This window comes from Myxine glutinosa, chromosome 10 (genome assembly GCF_964187855.1).
Source record: "Myxine glutinosa chromosome 10, kmMyxGlut1.1, whole genome shotgun sequence".
Lineage (NCBI taxonomy): Eukaryota > Metazoa > Chordata > Myxini > Myxiniformes > Myxinidae > Myxine > Myxine glutinosa.
In genome coordinates, this window is record NC_136270.1 from 106,820,397 (window position 1) to 106,838,477 (window position 18,081).

An 18,081-nucleotide genomic window follows, 5' to 3' on the forward strand; every position below is an offset into this window, starting at 1 on the left:
CAGGATATCTTAAAACGTTGTGCACGGATTTTGACGAAATTCTGTGGAGAGGTTGGGTTTGTAACAAGGAAGAAGTGATTAGATTTTGGTGAAGATCTGAATACGGATTTGGATCTGAGAATTTTTAAAGTGATTCTTCACCATTGAGTGATAGGACTGAAACTGATATATAGCATGATATCTCAGGAAGTTATAAACGGATTCGGACGAAACTTGGTGGGCAGGTTGGTTGTGTGACGAGGACGAATCGATTATATTTTAGTGAGGAAGTGGATCTGAATGCAAGGTAAAAAAATATTGTAAGTGATTCTTCACCATTGAGTGATCGGACTAAAAACGATATAAAGAGGCACCTCACTATCTATATATCTAAGATACGTTCTAGAAAAGTTGGACTTTTTTTTCTAAAGTTCTAACGTTTCTAGGTTCTGAGAAAAAAAACAAATCCCTATTTTGAGGGGCAAGCCCCCATAGACCACCTTAGACCCCGATTTTTAAATGCTGTGAACAAACTTTGGTACAACACGGTTGATGAAGGTTGTGGTCAAGTTTCATTGGAAATTGTGTTTGCAGTTTCAGAGGAAAAAGCAAATTCCTATTTTGTGGGGTCAAACCTGGATCCACTTTGACCCCGGTAAACCCCTTTAGACCCTGACTTTTTAAAGCCTTGAACAAACTTTAAGTCACAATGCAACAAATATAATTTGTGCCAAATTTAGTCGCAATCCCATCAGCGGTTTCGGAGAAGTTTAAGTGTTTACGGATGGATGGACTGGCTGACGGACTGATGGACGGACTGGCTGACGGACTGATGGACGGACTGGCTGACGGACTGATGGATGGACTGGCTGACGGACTGATGGATGGATGGACTGGCTGACGGACTGATGGATGGACTGGCTGACGGATTGATGGACGGACTGGCTGACGGACTGATGGACGGACGACGCGCCATCACATAAGCTCCTGTGAACTTCGTTCCAGGTGAGGTAAAAATCTCAATTTAATCCATTTTAAATTCAGGCTAACACAACAAATTTGGAAAAAAAGTCAAAGGGTGTGAATACTTTCTGAAGGCACTGTTTTTGCGAAACGGCGAATAACGGGGAGACTTATAGTGGTGACACCCTGTATACCATGATATTTTGAAAAGTTGTGGATGGATTATGACAAAACTTGGTGTATGAGTTGGTTTAGGTGACAAGAACAATATTATTCGATTTTGATTCAGGTCCGAATCCAGATCCGGTCTGTCAGTGGGATACAAAACGTAAACTGTTCAGCCTGGCGGAGTTATGCGCTCCAGCGAGTGCTGTTCTAGTTACGACTGCTTTTAGTTAGGTACACATTTATATTGGTGAAACGTTAAATATCCCACGGTTTCCTTCGTGAAGAGTAGGAGAGCTATCATCGGCACCCTGAATAAATTACAAATTCCTTCACATTCAACTGAATATCCTGTATCGGAGTGACGATCCCCTCTAGGATTGTAACCCTCACCAAGAAACTGCTTCGGCAGTACCGAGGCTCTGGTAGACTATGGTACATGATGATGAAGGTACATTTTAAGACTGTAATGACGGGTTGGGTTGGGGGATTGCTTAAAAAACGCATTTTTGTAAATACGAGTGCAATAGATCCATGCAATAATGGTTGCGAAAATAATTACTTGATGCACTGGTGTGTTTGACTGACTTTTTCCCGAAGAATGCCGACACAGCTTTACATCAATTCCTCAAAGCGGTAAATTACATCGACACTGTATACTTGGTACCTTTCGTCCAATAATGCGGATCTGAATGGTATGAAACAAAATGGAGGTTAAGGAGGCATGCAGCGTCTTCCTCAAACCAACCAAGTAACACTTGGAAAGGCTGGATAATGACAGCGACTAGAAACATCCCATCATCATGATACGCGAGCAGAAGGAAAGTGTGAACCTGACTTGCCAGGATCTCCAGACACTCAATATGGATGTCACCAAGCTTTAAATTGGGAGGAAATGTTATAAACCTTGCTAACGCAGCATCGCCCACACCAACATTTCACCTCCAGTGGCCTGAGCTGTTTGCATGATTCACGAGGTTGCCACGATACTTGAACTCTTCCATCTGTGCGAAACAGTGTGAAATGGGATTTTGTGGACCGTGCAGCTATCTCCCTTTGGTTCAGAGTTCAGTCTCGGTGGTCAACGGCACCACTTTTGGTGGCTTTTTGGGTAGGAACAAAACAATGTAAGCGCTTGCGAAGGCCTCCATTAGTATGCAATAGCTGGTGTGCCCTTCCTATGGATATGGGCTGATCTTGTCCACTGGTTATCATTTCTTGGATGGGTTTCTTCCAATGATCTGTACATTGCGTCAGTTATTCCTGTCAATGTTGCAGCGCTTGTGCGACGTGGGTGGATGTTTTCTCCTTGTTTTTTTATTTATTTCAGGCTCTATCATATTGAAAATTGTCTCAATGGCCACTTTCATCAGCTTAGTCACTTCCGTGAGAGGTCTCCGTACTGCACTCGCTCTCACTATTATCTCCGCCATTGGAGGTGGACAGGGGGTTATGTTTTCATCCCTATTTTGTCTGTATCACGGATTCGAATGAAATTTGGTGGACAGGTTAGGAATGGGACAAGGATGAATTGATTACATTTTGGAGAAGATCCGTATCCTAATCTCGATCTTGGAATGTTTTAAGTGATACTTCACCATTGAGAGATAGGGCCAAAAACTATATATAGCAGGTTATCTCAAAAATTCATCGACGGATTTGAATGAAACTTTGTAGACAGGTTAGTTATGTGACAAGGACAAACTGATTACATTTTGGAGAAGATCCGTATCCTAATCTCGATCTTGGAATGTTTTAAGTGATACTTCACCATTGAGAGATAGGGCCAAAAACTATATATAGCAGGTTATCTCAAAAATTCATCGACGGATTTGAATGAAACTTTGTAGACAGGTTAGTTATGTGACAAGGACAAACTGATTACATTTTGGAGAAGATCCGTTTCCTAATCTCGATCTTGGAATGTTTTAAGTGATACTTCACCATTGAGAGATAGGGCCAAAACCGATATATAGCATGTTATCTCAAAAATTCATGGACGGATTTGAATGAAACTTTGTAGACAGGTTAGTTATGTGACAAGGACAAATTGATTACATTTTGGAGAAGATCCGTATTCTAATCTCGATCTTGGAATGTTTTAAGTGATGCTTCACCATTGAGAGATAGGGCCAAAACCGATATATAGCAGGTTATCTCAAAAATTCATGGACGGATTTGAATGAAACTTTGTAGACAGGTTAGGCATATGACAAGGACAAACTGATAATATTTTAATATTCGGATCTGGATTTGGATACGATAATTTTTAAAGTAATTCTTCACAATTGAGAGTTTTGGCCAAACACAATATATCGCACGATATCTCAAAAAGTTGTGGTTCGATTGTGACAAAACCTGGTGCTTGAGTTGAGTATGCGATAAGAACAAGGCCATTCGATTTTAGAGGTCCGAATCTAGATCCGGCATATCAGTGGAATACAAAACGTAAGCTTTTCAGCCTGGCGGAGGTTTCCGCTATACCGAGTGACGTTTTAGTTAATATAGTGATGTCACGAGCTTGTGATTAATATAACGACGCAAGTTTTGAAGTTTACTTACGAAGGTGTTCCAGATGAAATGCTTGCTTTTACATATTTATTGCTAATATAATAGTGATGGTACAATCATACAGTAAAACTGTTATCACTATAGCAAGGAGAGTCTAAAGTTGATGTTCTATGTTCCATTTCATACACTATCTCCAAACGCTGAGTGATCGGATCGTTTCATTTTATTGGTCACAGTGAAATTAATGGCGACTTGGAAATTCTACAGACATATTCCTGTTCGTGGAAATATGACTTCGACGTTTTCCAATGTGACAACAATGATATCATCAGGATGGGGCATGCCCACACACCATGGATAATGTATTGGATTACCCTCATCCCGACTCGATCAATGTCTTGGATTAACCTCATTCCCGACTCGATGGCAGAGTCATATTTAACTGTGTTCCTCCACGTTTTGATGAAGACCTCTCATTGCAATCGACCAGCCCGCACCACAACCCGCCATACTGTTCTTATTTTGGGTTCTGAAAGGAGCAAGTATATGTATGCATATGTGTATATATATATATATATATATATATATATATATATATATATATATATATACTGAAACGCAAAAGAAACTTACCACCTTTGAAACCTTTAAATATCAACAATAACACTGCGTGTAGTAAATGTGTGAACTTATTTGTGGACAATAGTGTCCTCACTGTCAGACAAAACGGTCATGGATGGTCACTTGAACCTTCAATGGTCACTTCATAGCACAGCTGTTGAACAGCCGTTTTGACTGTCAGTGATTAGCCAAGGGGTACGGGATGATTTTAATGAGCTGCACGTGATGTCTTGATATTGGCTTTAAAAAGGCCAGTGCAAAATGGGCATTTTGACCAAAAAATTTGACCATTTTGACCAACTTCAAAAAGACCGAAAACGCAAAAGAAACTTATCACTTGTTTGAAATGTAATAAAATTGTAACAGTTCAAAATAAAACAAACCAACAATTGCTAATTGAAACATTGGCATTTTATTGATGACATGTCAAGTTTTTGACCAAGATACACCATCTCATCAGTTTGTTCTACAGTACAGAACAGCACAGGGTGCAATGTCAGTCCCCTATCAATAGCGTGTGTGGCCACCATTGTTTTGGATACAGGCAGTGCATCGTCGGCGTATACTGCCTACCAGTCTTTGGATGGATTGCTGCTGGATTCTGTCCCACTCAGTCCTCAATGTCTGAAGCAGCTCTGCCCGTGTCCTGGCCCTGCCAACTACGCGTCTCCCAAGCTCATCCCACAGGTGCTCTATGGGATTCAGGTCAGGGGAGAATGCAGGCCACTGCATGGTGTTGATGTTCTCGCCTTGGAGAAATGCAGTGGTAAAGCGAGCAGCATGGGGACGAGCGTTGTCATGCTGAAAGGTTCTCAGTTCTGGGTGGTCTAGCAGGAATGGCAGCAGATGAGGTCGCAGGATGTTATCCACATACCGCTGGGTGTTAAGATTCCCATCCACAACCACCAGTGGCGTCCTGTACCGCCCTGATATGGCGGCCCACACCATCACACTTGGGCCACCCCACCTGTTGGCTTGACGCACGCAACAATCGGCATATCGCTCACCAGTTCTTCTCCAGACACGCTCACGCCCATCAGGACTGTCCACACAGAACCTTGACTCATCGCTGAAAGCGACCTCATTCCACTGCGCCAAGGTCCACCGCTGATGCTGCTGGCACCATCTCTGTCGGTTGCGGCGATGGGCAGCCATCATCACGGGGCCTCTGTATGGTCTTCTGGCAGTCAGACCATAGTCATATAGTCGTCTTCGTGCAGTATCATTGGAGATCCGTGGTTTGCATGCCCCGGAGTTTCTGCCGCAGTGCGGGATGCTGGATGGAATCGATCCCGCAGGTGACTTCGGACCATCTGCCTGTCCTGCCTTGCAGTGGTGACTCTTGGCCTCCCTGATCGAGGTCTGTCATCTGCAGAGTTGTGGAGGGTGTCTCTGTCCACCAGGGCCGATATCGTCTGGTGTGAACAGCCAAGGCGACGTGCCACCTCACGGTAGCTCAGTCCGCCTTGCAGCATGCCCAGGGCACGCTGCCGTTTATCCCTTGACAATCGTGGCATGTTGATTGAAATGCCCATTTTGCACTGGCCTTTTTAAAGCCAATATCAAGACATCACGTGCAGCTCATTAAAATCATTCCGTACCCCTTGGCTAATCACTGACAGTCAAAACGGCTGTTCAACAGCTGTGCTATGAAGTGACCATTGAAGGTTCAAGTGACCATCCGTGACCGTTTTGTCTGACAGTGAGGACACTATTGTCCACAAATAAGTTCACACATTTACTACACGCAGTGTTATTGTTGATATTTAAAGGTTTCAAAGGTGGTAAGTTTCTTTTGCGTTTCAGTATATATATATATATATATGTATATATATATATATATGTATATATATATATATATATATATATATATATATATATATATATATACAGTCACGTGAAAAAGTAAGTACACCCCATGCAATGTTTTGACTTTTTCAACATATTTCAACATACAGCGATTTGATCTTCATTTCAACAATATTGATCGACAAAGGTGATATAATATAACAAATATCATGAAACATTTACATTTTATAGTCCATTGTATAATTTAAATAAACACTAGGGCATTGCCCGTACTATATCTATATCTAAAATTATATCCCCCCCCTCTATTTACATGAAATGGTTTGGTCCAAAGCGAACGGCTTGCGAGTACGGTGACAATCCCCCCCCTCTATTTACATGCAATGGTTTGGTCCAAAGCGAACGGCTTCCGGAGTTTGGTAAAGAAATCGCCATCGCGTGCACAAACGCGCAGGAAAGCGAATGAATCGCAAATTCGGTTTTATTAGTTTTAAAACATAGTTTAACGCCAACATAGTTTGCAAACGTGAAATAAATGAATACGCTCTCAAATGTGCCATCCGAGGCAGAGTGTGTCCTCCACGTTCGGCACACGCGATCGTTCGCTGCTCTCTGATTGGTTGAATCGTTTTTTGGACATAGCTCGGTAAGTAATTGTCCGATTAATATGAAACCTTGAAAAGGCACATCCTCGGGTCCCCAGCAATATACCTGGCAAGTTAAAAGTATATCGGACCCGTGGTTGTCGAGAAACAGCGGTCACAGACAAACAGACGTACAAACGTACAGACGTACAGAGATTACTGGAATTATAGATAGATAAATGCAAATTTTGCATGTGGAAAAAGTAAGTACACCCCTACATTTATCACTACTTCAAATACCTAAAATTAGAATCAGGTGCACCAGCTCAGGTGCAAATGATTAGAACATCGTTAGAGAGGATCTTGGAGGAACCTGTCTTATTTAAACGTCACACATTCAGTTTGGTTTGCTCTTTCTTGTTGAAGTGTGCGGTGTCACCAAGCCTAGATCAAAAGAGCTCTCTGAGGCCTTCAGAAAGAAGGTTATAGATGCCTATGAGTCTGGGAAGGGATTTAAAAAGATCTCCAAACAATTTGAAATCAATCATTCGACTGTCCGGAAGATCATCTACAAGTGGAGAAGATTCCAAACAACTGCCAACTTGTTCAGGCCAGGCCACCCCAGCAAGTTCAGCCCGAGAGCAGACCGTAAAATGCTGAAAGAAGTCTCTAAGAACCCCAGAATGTCATCACGGGACCTACAGGTAGCTCTTACCACTGTTGATGTCAAAGTGCATGAGTCGACCATGAGAAAGAGGCTGCACAAATTTGATTTACATGGGAGGTGTGCCAAGAGGAAACCTTTGCTGTCCAGAAAGAACATCAGGGCAAGACTAAAGTTTGCCAATGAACACCGAGGCAAAGACCAGCACTTCTGGAACAATGTCCTTTGCACAGATGAGTCAAAGGTGGAACTATTTGGCCACAGTACCAGAAGACATGTTTGGCGAAAACCAAAGACAGCATTTGACCACAAGAACCTGATACCAAATGTAAAGCCTGGTGGTGGAAATATTATGGTTTGGGGCAGCTTTGCTGCATCAGGGCCTGGGCAGCTCACCATCATATAATCCATTATGAATTCTTCATTGTACCAGAGGGTGCTTGAGGATAATGTGAGGCCATCTGTCGGAAGTTGAAACTCAACTGAAGGTTGACCTTGCAACATGACAATGACCCTAAACGTACCAGTAAATCCACCAAGGAATGGCTGAAAAGAAAGAAATGGAGGGTCTGGAATGGCCAAGTCAAAGCCCGGATCTAAATCCCATCGAGATGTTGTGGGGGGATTTGAAACGAGCTGTGCATGCACGAAACCCCTCAAACATCGCACAGCTGAAAGTATTCTGCATGGAGGAGTGGGCAAACATTTCTCCCAGTCGATGTCAGAGACTGGTAGACAGTTATAAGAAACGCCTACTTGAGGTTGTTTCTGCCAAAGGGGGCAATACCACCTATTCGAGCCAAGGGTGTACTTACTTTTTCCACATGCGACATTTGCATTTATGTTTATTTAAATTATACAATGGACTACAAAATGTAAATGTTTCATGATATTTGTTATATTATAATCACCTTTATCTATCAATATTGTTGAAATGAAGATCAAATAGCTGTATGTTGAAATGTGTTGAAAAAGTCAAAACTTTACATGGGGTGCACTTACTTTTTCACGTGACTGTATATACACTGGTATAAAGATAGAGCCCATCAAAAATGAGGGGTTGGAACAGCTTATTTGATGGTGCAGCCACGTGAGCGTGCCAAAGTCTGAAGCCTGGGCCTAGTCGCAGGTGTGCTTATATCTTCTTTATTTATTACACATCCTACAGACGAAAAAGGCCAACCCCTGCTTGCGGGGAAAAATGGCCTCCAAAGGTGTTTTTTTTTTCTTTTTTTCTACAGACGTAAATGAACACTCGGTTTACTCTGCGCACTTTGCATGTCACGTTCAGTGAGTGTCACCTCCCTGTACCTTGTATTTATTGTGATTTAAAAAAAACGCTTCTGTACACTGACCTTGAGGCTCAATTTGCAAGCCACCATCTACAATTCCATTGTAAGAGACATAATTACTCTTATTTGGGGTGTTCGGAGTCCTCAGTATCTTTAAGGTCCTCTGGTTCATTTGGGACTTTTGGATGTTCAAGCTCTTTTGCATCCTTGGGATGTTTTGGGTCTTTTGGGTCCGAGGGGTCTTTTGGGTCATTTGAGTCTTTTGGGTCCTCTGAATCTTTGGGTCCGAGGGTCTTTTCGGTCATCTGGGTCGTTGGGGTATTTTGGGTCTTTGGGGTAATTTGGGGCTTTGGGATACACTGGGTCCTCAGGGTCTTTAAGGTCTTTTTGGTGTTTTGGATTGACGTCCTACAGACGTAAATTAACACTCGGTTTACCCTACGCACTTTGCACGTCACATTCAGCGAATTTCACCTCCATATGCAGTGTATTTATTGTAATTAAAAAAAAAAACCGCTTCCTAGAGGCTCTGTTTGCAAGCCACCATCTACAATTCCAATGTAAGAGACAAAATGACTTTTATTTTGGGTCTTCAGAGTCCGGAGGGTATATATATATATATATATATATATATATATATATATGTATATATATATATATTCCCGGTGTGTACCCCGGTTTAGAATAGGTATACCGTATCCCTGCGCATCAGAAGAGGTGACCAAGGGTTGGCGTCAGGAAGGGCATCCGGCCTAAAACATTGCCTCAAACAGGGAACCATGATTGTCATGGGGCACGCAAGGCTAACCCCCGCTCTAGCGGGGAAAAATGGCCTTAAAACGATCATTCATTCATTCATTCATATATATATATATATATATATATACTGTATATATATATATATATATATATATATATATATACATACATATATATATATATATATATATATATATATATATATATATATATATATATATATATATATAAATATATATATATATATACAGTGGGGAGAACAAGTATTTGATACACTGCCGATTTTGCAGGTTTTCCCACTTACAAAGCACGACAAGGTCTGTAATTTTTATCATAGGTACACTTCAACTGTGGAAGACGGAGTCTAAAACAAAAATACTGAAAATCAAATTGTATGATTTTTAAGTAATTAATTTGCATTTTATTGCATGAAATAAGTATTTGATACATCAGAAAAACAGAACTTAATATTTGGTACAGAAACCTTTGTTTGCAATTACAGAGATCAGACGTTTCCTGTAGTTCTTAACCAGGTTTGCACACACTGCAGCAGGGATTTTGGCCCACTCCTCCATACAGATCTTCACCAGATCCTTCAGGTTTCGGGGCTGTCGCTGCGCAACACAGACTTTCAGCTCCCTCCAAAGATTTTCTATTGGGTTCAGGTCTGGAGACTGGCTAGGCCATTCCAGGACCTTGAGATGCTTCGTACGGAGCCACTCCTTAGTTGCCCTGGCTGTGTGTTTCGGGTCGTTGTCATGCTGGAAGACCCAGCCACGCCCCATCTTCAATGCTCTTATTGAGGGAAGAAGATTGTTGGCCAAGATCTCGCGATACATGGCCCCATCCATCCTCCCCTCAATACGGTGCAGTCGTCCTGTCCCCTTTGCAGAAAAGCATCCCCAAAGAATGATGTTTCCACCTCCATGCTTCACGGTTGGGATGGTGTTCTTGGGGTTGTACTCATCCTTCTTCTTCCTCCAAACACGGCGAGTGGAGTTTAAACCAAAAAGCTCTATTTTGGTCTCATCAGACCACATCACCTTCTCCCATTCCTCCTCTGGATCATCCAGATGGTCATTGGCAAACTTCAGACGGGCCTGGACATGCGCTGGCTTGAGCAGAAGGACCTTGCGTGCGCTGCAGGATTTTAATCCATGACGGCGTAGTGTGTTACTTATGGTTTTCTTTGATACTGTGGTCCCAGCTCTCTTCAGGTCATTGACCAGGTCCTGCCGTGTAGTTCTGGGCTGATCCCTCACCTTTCTCATGATCATTGAGGCTCCACGAGGTGAGATCTTGCATGGAGCCCCAGACCGAGGGAGATTGACTGTCATCTTGAACTTCTTCCATTTTCTAATAATTGCGCCAACAGTTGTTGCCTTCTCACCAAGCTGCTTGCCTATTGTCCTGTAGCCCATCCCAGCCTTGTGCAAGTCTACAAATTTGTCCCTGATGTCCTTAGACAGCTCTCTGGTCTTGCCCATTGTGGAGAGGTTGGAGTCTGATTGAGTGTGGACAGGTCTGGAGACGGCTTTGCGGTCGGTCTTTGCCGTCTTTGTGGTCGGAGACGGTCTGGAGACGTCTTTTATGCAGATAACGAGTTCAAACAGGTGCAGTTAATACAGGTAATGAGTGGAGAATGGGAGGGCTTCTTAAAGAAAAAACTAACAGGTCTGTGAGAGCCGGAATTCTTACTGGTTGGTAGGTGATCAAATACTTATTTCATGCAATAAAATGCAAATTAATTACTTAAAAATCATACAATGTGATTTTCAGGATTTTTGTTTTAGATTCCGTCTTCCACAGTTGAAGTGTACCTATGATAAAAATTACAGACCTTTACGTGCTTTGTAAGTGGGAAAACCTGCAAAATCGGCAGTGTATCAAATACTTGTTCTCCCCACTGTATAGTCAAAAAACACCTCGTCACAAGTGTGCCGCACTGACCGGGTCCTCAGTCGAGGTCCTCAGCATCATCCCGTTTCGGCCCTTCAACCTCGATATGGTCAGCTATGCATATATATATAAACATATATATATATATGCACACATACATGCACGCACACACACACACACACACACACACACACACACACACACACACACACACCGAGCTCCGGCCCAAACTAATGATGTGATTATACACATATTATACAATCACATGTTATGCATAATATATATATATATATATATATATATATATATATATATATATATATATATATATATATATATATATATATATATATTATATATATATAATATATATATATAATATATATATATATATAATATATATATATATATATAATATATATATATAATATATATATATAATATATATATATAATATATATATATAATATATATATATAATATATATATATAATATATATATAAATATATATATATATATTATATATATATATATATATATATATTATATATTTATATATATATATATATATATATATATATATATATATATATATATATACATTAGTATATACACACACACACATATGAGTCATGAGTATACAACTATACATACACCCTCGCACTCGTGCACAATCAGGATTGTACACACACACACACACACACACACGCACACGCACATATGCATGTGCATGCAAACACACGTGTATATGTGCATACATGGCGGTGGATACTTTCAGACCTGGGAATGCTCCGTTGTACCTTCTGGGGCCCACACGTGGAGATGGCAGCCAATGATACACACACGCACACTATTTTAGTGACACATAAAACAATTAACAACAAATTAACCGTGGTCCGTGGTCACATTAACCGTGGTCACATTTTGGACCTTGTCTGCTCTACTGGACTAATTTTGCACCATCTCTCTGACCACCTAGCCATCACTCTGACCATCAACATCCCCACCCCAGCACCAAGGCATTATCGCACTATCAACTTCCGTAAGCTAAACGCTCTTTCACCTGCCTCAATCTCATCGACCCTCTCTGAAAAAATGTCCACTTCTCCCTTCGTTGACCTCCACACCCCTTCTGACCTCACTGACTACTACAACCACACTCTCTCCTCCTGCCTTGACCAACTTGCGCCTATAAAAACCAAAACAGTTTCTTTCACCCATTCTGCTCCCTGGTTTACCCCTGAACTCCGCCTGATGAAAACTCGTGCTCGCCAACTTGAAAGACTCCGCAATAAAACAGGTCTCACAGTTCACTCCCAGGCCTACAAGGACCACATACAACACTATAAAGATGCCCTCTCCCGCGCCCGCTCCGCCTACTACTCTCAAATTATCCACTCTGGCTCCGGAAACCCAAAAGCACTCTTCTCTACAATAAACAAACTCCTCAGCCCCCTGAACACCACCACCCAGTCATTCACAATAGACAACTGCATCTCCTTCCTTTCATTCTTCCAACGCAAAATTGAAAACATCTACAACAGCTTGACCACCGCCGCACCCGCTCCCCCTCAAACCACCTGCCCCCCCTTATCCTGCCATCCCCTGTCTCAATTCTCCCCAGTCTCCCCTACTGACCTCTCTGAACTCCTCATCGGAATGAAAACTGCCACCTGCACTCTTGACCCCATCCCCTCCAGCTTTGTCAAGGCCTCCCTTCCTGCTCTCTCTCCACTTATCATTGCAACAATAAACTCCTCCCTGTCTACAGGCATCGTCCCACCATCCCTCAAAATTGCTGCTGTTACCCCCATTCTGAAAAAACCTGGACTAAACCCTGACACCCTAAATAACTTCAGACCCATCTCCAACCTACCCTTTCTGTCAAAGGTTTTGGAACGCGCTGTAGCCACTCAACTCAAACATCACCTCTCTGCCAATAACCTGTATGAAACATTCCAATCCGGATTCCGCTCAAACCACAGTACTGAAACTGCTCTCCTCAAAATCACCAACGACCTTCTCCTCTCCTCTGACGCTGGCAACCTCAACATTCTCATCCTCCTCGACCTCAGCGCCGCCTTTGACACCATCGATCACACCATCCTCCTCACCCGACTTGAAACCACCTTTAACATTACCGGCACTGCCCTCTCTTGGATTAAATCATACCTCTCTGACAGACGTCAGTTCATCTCCATCAATAACTGCAAATCCCCCACTGCTCCCCTCCCCCAAGGTGTCCCCCAAGGTTCAGTTCTTGGCCCCCTCCTCTTCATCCTTTACCTGTCCCCCCTTGGTCACTTAATCCGCCGTCATGGTCTCCAATTCCACTGCTTCGCCGATGACATCCAGCTTTTCATCTCCACCAAGTCCATCTCCACCGCCACCCACTCTATCCTGACAAACTGCATCACTGAAATAAAATCCTGGCTTCAAATCAACTTCCTCAAACTTAACTGTGATAAATCTGAAATAATCATCATTGGCCCAAAAACGCTCACCAAGTCCACCCATAACTTTGCCCTCAACATCGACGGTATCCCAGTATCCACCTCCCCTCACATCCGGAATCTTGGCATCATCTTTGACCAAACCCTCTTCTTCGACAAATACACTAAACAGATCACAAAGACAGACTTCTTTCACCTGAAAAACATCGCCCATCTCCGTCCATCCCTCTCCTCCGTGGCTGCAGAAACCCTCATCCACGCCTTCATCACTTCCCGTCTGGACTACTGCAATAGCCTCCTTTATGGTTCACCCTCAACAATCACCAATAAACTCCAATACATTCAGAACTCCGCTGCCCGTCTACTCACCCATTCCCGGACCCGTGACCACATCACCCCCGTCCTTTACAAGCTTCACTGGCTCCCCATCTCCCAGAGAATCCAGTACAAAATCCTCCTCTTGACCTACAAAGCCCTCCATAACCTGGCCCCATCCTACCTGGCTGACCTCCTCTCCAGACACACTCCCACCCGCAACCTCCGCTCTGCTGGTACCAACCTCCTGACCCCCCCCCCCATCCGGACCAAATTTAGATCCTGGGGGGACAGGGCCTTCTCCATCGCTGCTCCCACCCTCTGGAACTCGCTACCTCACACCATCAGAGACTCCTCCTCACTCACCACATTCAAAACATCACTCAAGACCCACCTGTTCAACACTGCATTCAACATTTAACCCACAGCATCTAACCCCTGACTATCTCCTCTCCTTCTCCCTCCTTTGTGCTTTGAATATTTCCCTATTGATTCTTCTTTTTTTGCAATTGTTTTTATGTTTTGCTATGCATTATGTTTTGCACTCTGTCAAAGCGTCTTTGGGCTTCCTGAAAAGCGCTATATAAAATAAATGCATTATTATTATTATTATTAAATTGTAATTCACAAATGCCTTAATAGATGTAATACATGGAAGCAAAGAAGTGTATTCTGTAATTCACTGTAAATTTACATTAGATCTGTGGTCATGCTGAAATATTTTCTATCTCTGAATTTAATTTGCAGCCCATTTTGTTTTGTACCTTCTTTGTCCGATATTAAATGCACTCCTTCATTATTTCGCAAAATATGATTATCTTCCTTTTAATTGCATTTTGCAGGGCTTGGGCAGGTATTCGATGTACGTTGCCAATTACGCAAGCGGGAGTGTGGGACCTCATGCCCTCATTGAGATGGATGCTGTGGCCAGCGACGTGACCCTTGGAGTGATTGCCCTCTCTAACGTGGCAGAGGAAGCCGGAGTGGCTAAATTTACTGGTAAGGATGCATTTTTCCAGCCTGCTAAGCACTACAGTCAACCGACCTCAGCATCAGAACAGAGCAACAGAAAATGTTGCAAAAATAATTGCAGCAATAATCATCAAATATTTAAATTAAAAAAAGTACAGATACGTTCAAAGTACACCGTCCCCATGCCAAATAAATAAATACCATATCCTTTGCCGTGCAGCACATTGAGACGATATTGGGAAGGAGAGGTGTACAATAATTGATTGATTAATTGCGTATTTAAAATAAATAAATAATGATCGTAAAATAATTAACTTCTTAATCAATTGGATAATAGCATACCTAAACCACCAGTGTTTCGCCTAAGCTGTAACGTTTTGAAAATTAATTAAATAATTAATTAATCGAAAATATTAAATAAAATTTAAATAGAAATAGAAATAGAAAATATTAATTAAATCAAAAATACCCCTTACAACCAAATCACTTGGTCACTGGCATGTCTAAATATCAACTTCCGAGTCCAAAAGGTGCCTGATATATTACCCAGATGAGAAAGAAAATAAAGTACTTAATAAATCGATAATAATTAATTAATTAATTATTTAATCAAAAAGTAATAAATACAGTTTTTGCCAAAGCATGTGCACACTATTGTGCTGAAATTTCAGCTTCCTATCTCAAAGGATGGCTGAGATATCACCCAGACAAACAAACAAACAAGAAGACGTCATGCAGAGCACGATACTTGCAAAATCCACTCCCTCGCCCCCACTCCAAAAAGGATGCCATTGATCCATCAAATTGTCCATTTCATCCAGATTAATATTGACGATCTCGATCAAAGCTCAGGTTAATAGGATGAAAAGTGACGATTTTTCAGATGGAAATTGATGATTTCAGAAGTTTGACCTTGAGTTGACCTTTGACCTTTTGACCTCAAAAGTAGTTAGTTTCCCAATTTAATGACTCAATATACAAATGCTGTTCAATTTTCAAGTCAATCGGATAAAAATTGATGGGTTTTCAGATGAAAATTAATGATTTTGGAAGTTTGACCTTGAGTTGACCTTTTGACTTCAAAAATAGTTGGTTTCCCAATTTCGTGACTCAATATACAAATGCTGTTCAATTTTCAAGTCAATCGGATTTAAAATGGCGATTTTAGAAATTCGACCTCCAGATGACCTTTGACCTCAAAATCAATTGGCTTCTCAATTGTGACGACCTCTTCAGCTTGGTGAAGTTTCATAACTATCGGTTTATAATTGTGACCTGTAGGCCGGTGACAAACAAACAGACTGCAAAATGACGACAGACAATACAACAAACGCAACCGACCAATATACTTGAAAAATCTTCGATTTTGCAAGTAACAAGAAACCGGAGTGAAAACGGAGTAGTCCGTTCCAGCGCGCGTCATCGCCGGGCCCCCTTTGGTGCCTGGCGATGACGTCATGCAGCACCTTGAGATGGCATAGGAAAGGAGCGGTGTGCAATAGCGTTGCCAACTCCGCACTCATTGAATGTTGCTGGAATGACGATATTTTTTGTTATTGGTGGCACTGTGGATTGGCGCATATAACGATGTACAATATATTGCATTCTGAAGCTACATTCACCGACTAATTAAACTTCCATGTGTATGAAATTTTTAATTACATCTCTTACAATTATGCACCAAAACTTTACAAACAACTCCAGATTACACCTCTGCAGAATTATATTCAACGTTTCTTGCTTCTTTGACTAACTCCCTTGAGCTGTAGTCATGTTGTTCATGTTCTGCATAGACAGGGATACAAGTTTGCTGTGCACAATACAATGAGGGCAGCAATGTCATAAGACAAACCTACGCGATGAAATAAAAATGCCCATATGCTGTCGCAAAGTTGGTATATTGTATTGTAACGGCACATCATACGCCATTGCACTCTATAAATACACCAGTACCTGTTTTTATAAGTTTAGTTCTCAAGTATGTTGGCTCTTCACAAACATAATGGAATCTTACTACAGTGGAGAAAGCAAGGATGTCACCGAAACTCCAAAATTCACATTAAACAGTTCTAGGTCCGACGTCGAGGTTCCAAACTCGGTTCTACCCCTGGTTCCAACCCCAGTACTGCTGGCCTTAACTGGCCACCCAAGGCCACTAGACGAGCACGTACTTAAGGTACACATTCACCCCCAGTAGACGAGGTGCACAGAAACGTGAACGTTTAATTTGTTTAAATTGTTTTTTTTCAAAATGGTGTATAAGTCAATATTATAATTGCAAGGAAATATTTGTCTTACTGAGTCAAATTTTTAATGTAGATAATTAAAAAGGCCTTTTGTTGACTGTTGTTTCTTCTTCCATGTACCTGGCGAATGCCCCACAAAGTGTGACATTTGACAAAATGGCATCTGTACTTATCGCTCAGTTGATTAACCTTTCTGTTGCAATGTCGGTTGCTGTCTTGCTGACTGTTGGGTGAAGTTGAAATTGTCAGCGCTTGTTTAAAATGTATGACAAAAAGGAAATGATCTGCGTCTTTACAAGAAGATAATTTCCTCCACCTCATCTCCGTTGATGTGTTCTGTACTTTTTTTTCCTTTTTTTTTGCGAGACCATCAGGTATGATGTATTCACTTACTTTAATCTGTTTGTTTTACAAACTCCTTCCAAACATGGTTAATTTTCTGTCTTCTGTCTTTTGTGTCTTCTACCGACTCCTATCCGGCCTTGCTCCCCCAGCTCTCTCTGGGCTCTGTCCCCCAAATATTCCTACAGGTCGCACAAGATCTGCCTGCAACCCTCTTATGGTGAAATTGCCAAAATCAAGACTCTCTGCTCACCTTCACTCCTTCATTCCTCTTTTCTCCCGCCTCTGAAACAAACTCCCCCACTCCCTTCAATCCCACACCTCCCTCCAGGTCTTTAAAACAGCTGTTCACCACCATCTCTTATCTTCCCTCATCCAAAACCGATCATTTGGATGATCATAAAAACATCAAACATCATAAAAACATTGCCTCAAACAGGGAACCATGATTGTCATGGGGCCCGCAAGGCTAACCCCCGCTCTAGCGGGGAAAATGGCCTCAAACC

The 18,081-nt window shown here is 41.9% G+C and overlaps 1 protein-coding gene across 1 annotated transcript in view; it reads left to right on the top strand.

Annotated features, from left to right (window-relative positions):
• Positions 1–18,081, top strand: part of LOC137433879 (cartilage acidic protein 1) — a 354,284-nt gene that overhangs the window by 230,099 nt on the left and 106,104 nt on the right. The window contains exon 5 of the mRNA XM_068126319.2: positions 14,858–15,014. Coding sequence (XP_067982420.2) covers positions 14,858–15,014 — 157 coding nt within the window. The remainder of the gene's footprint in view (positions 1–14,857; positions 15,015–18,081) is intronic.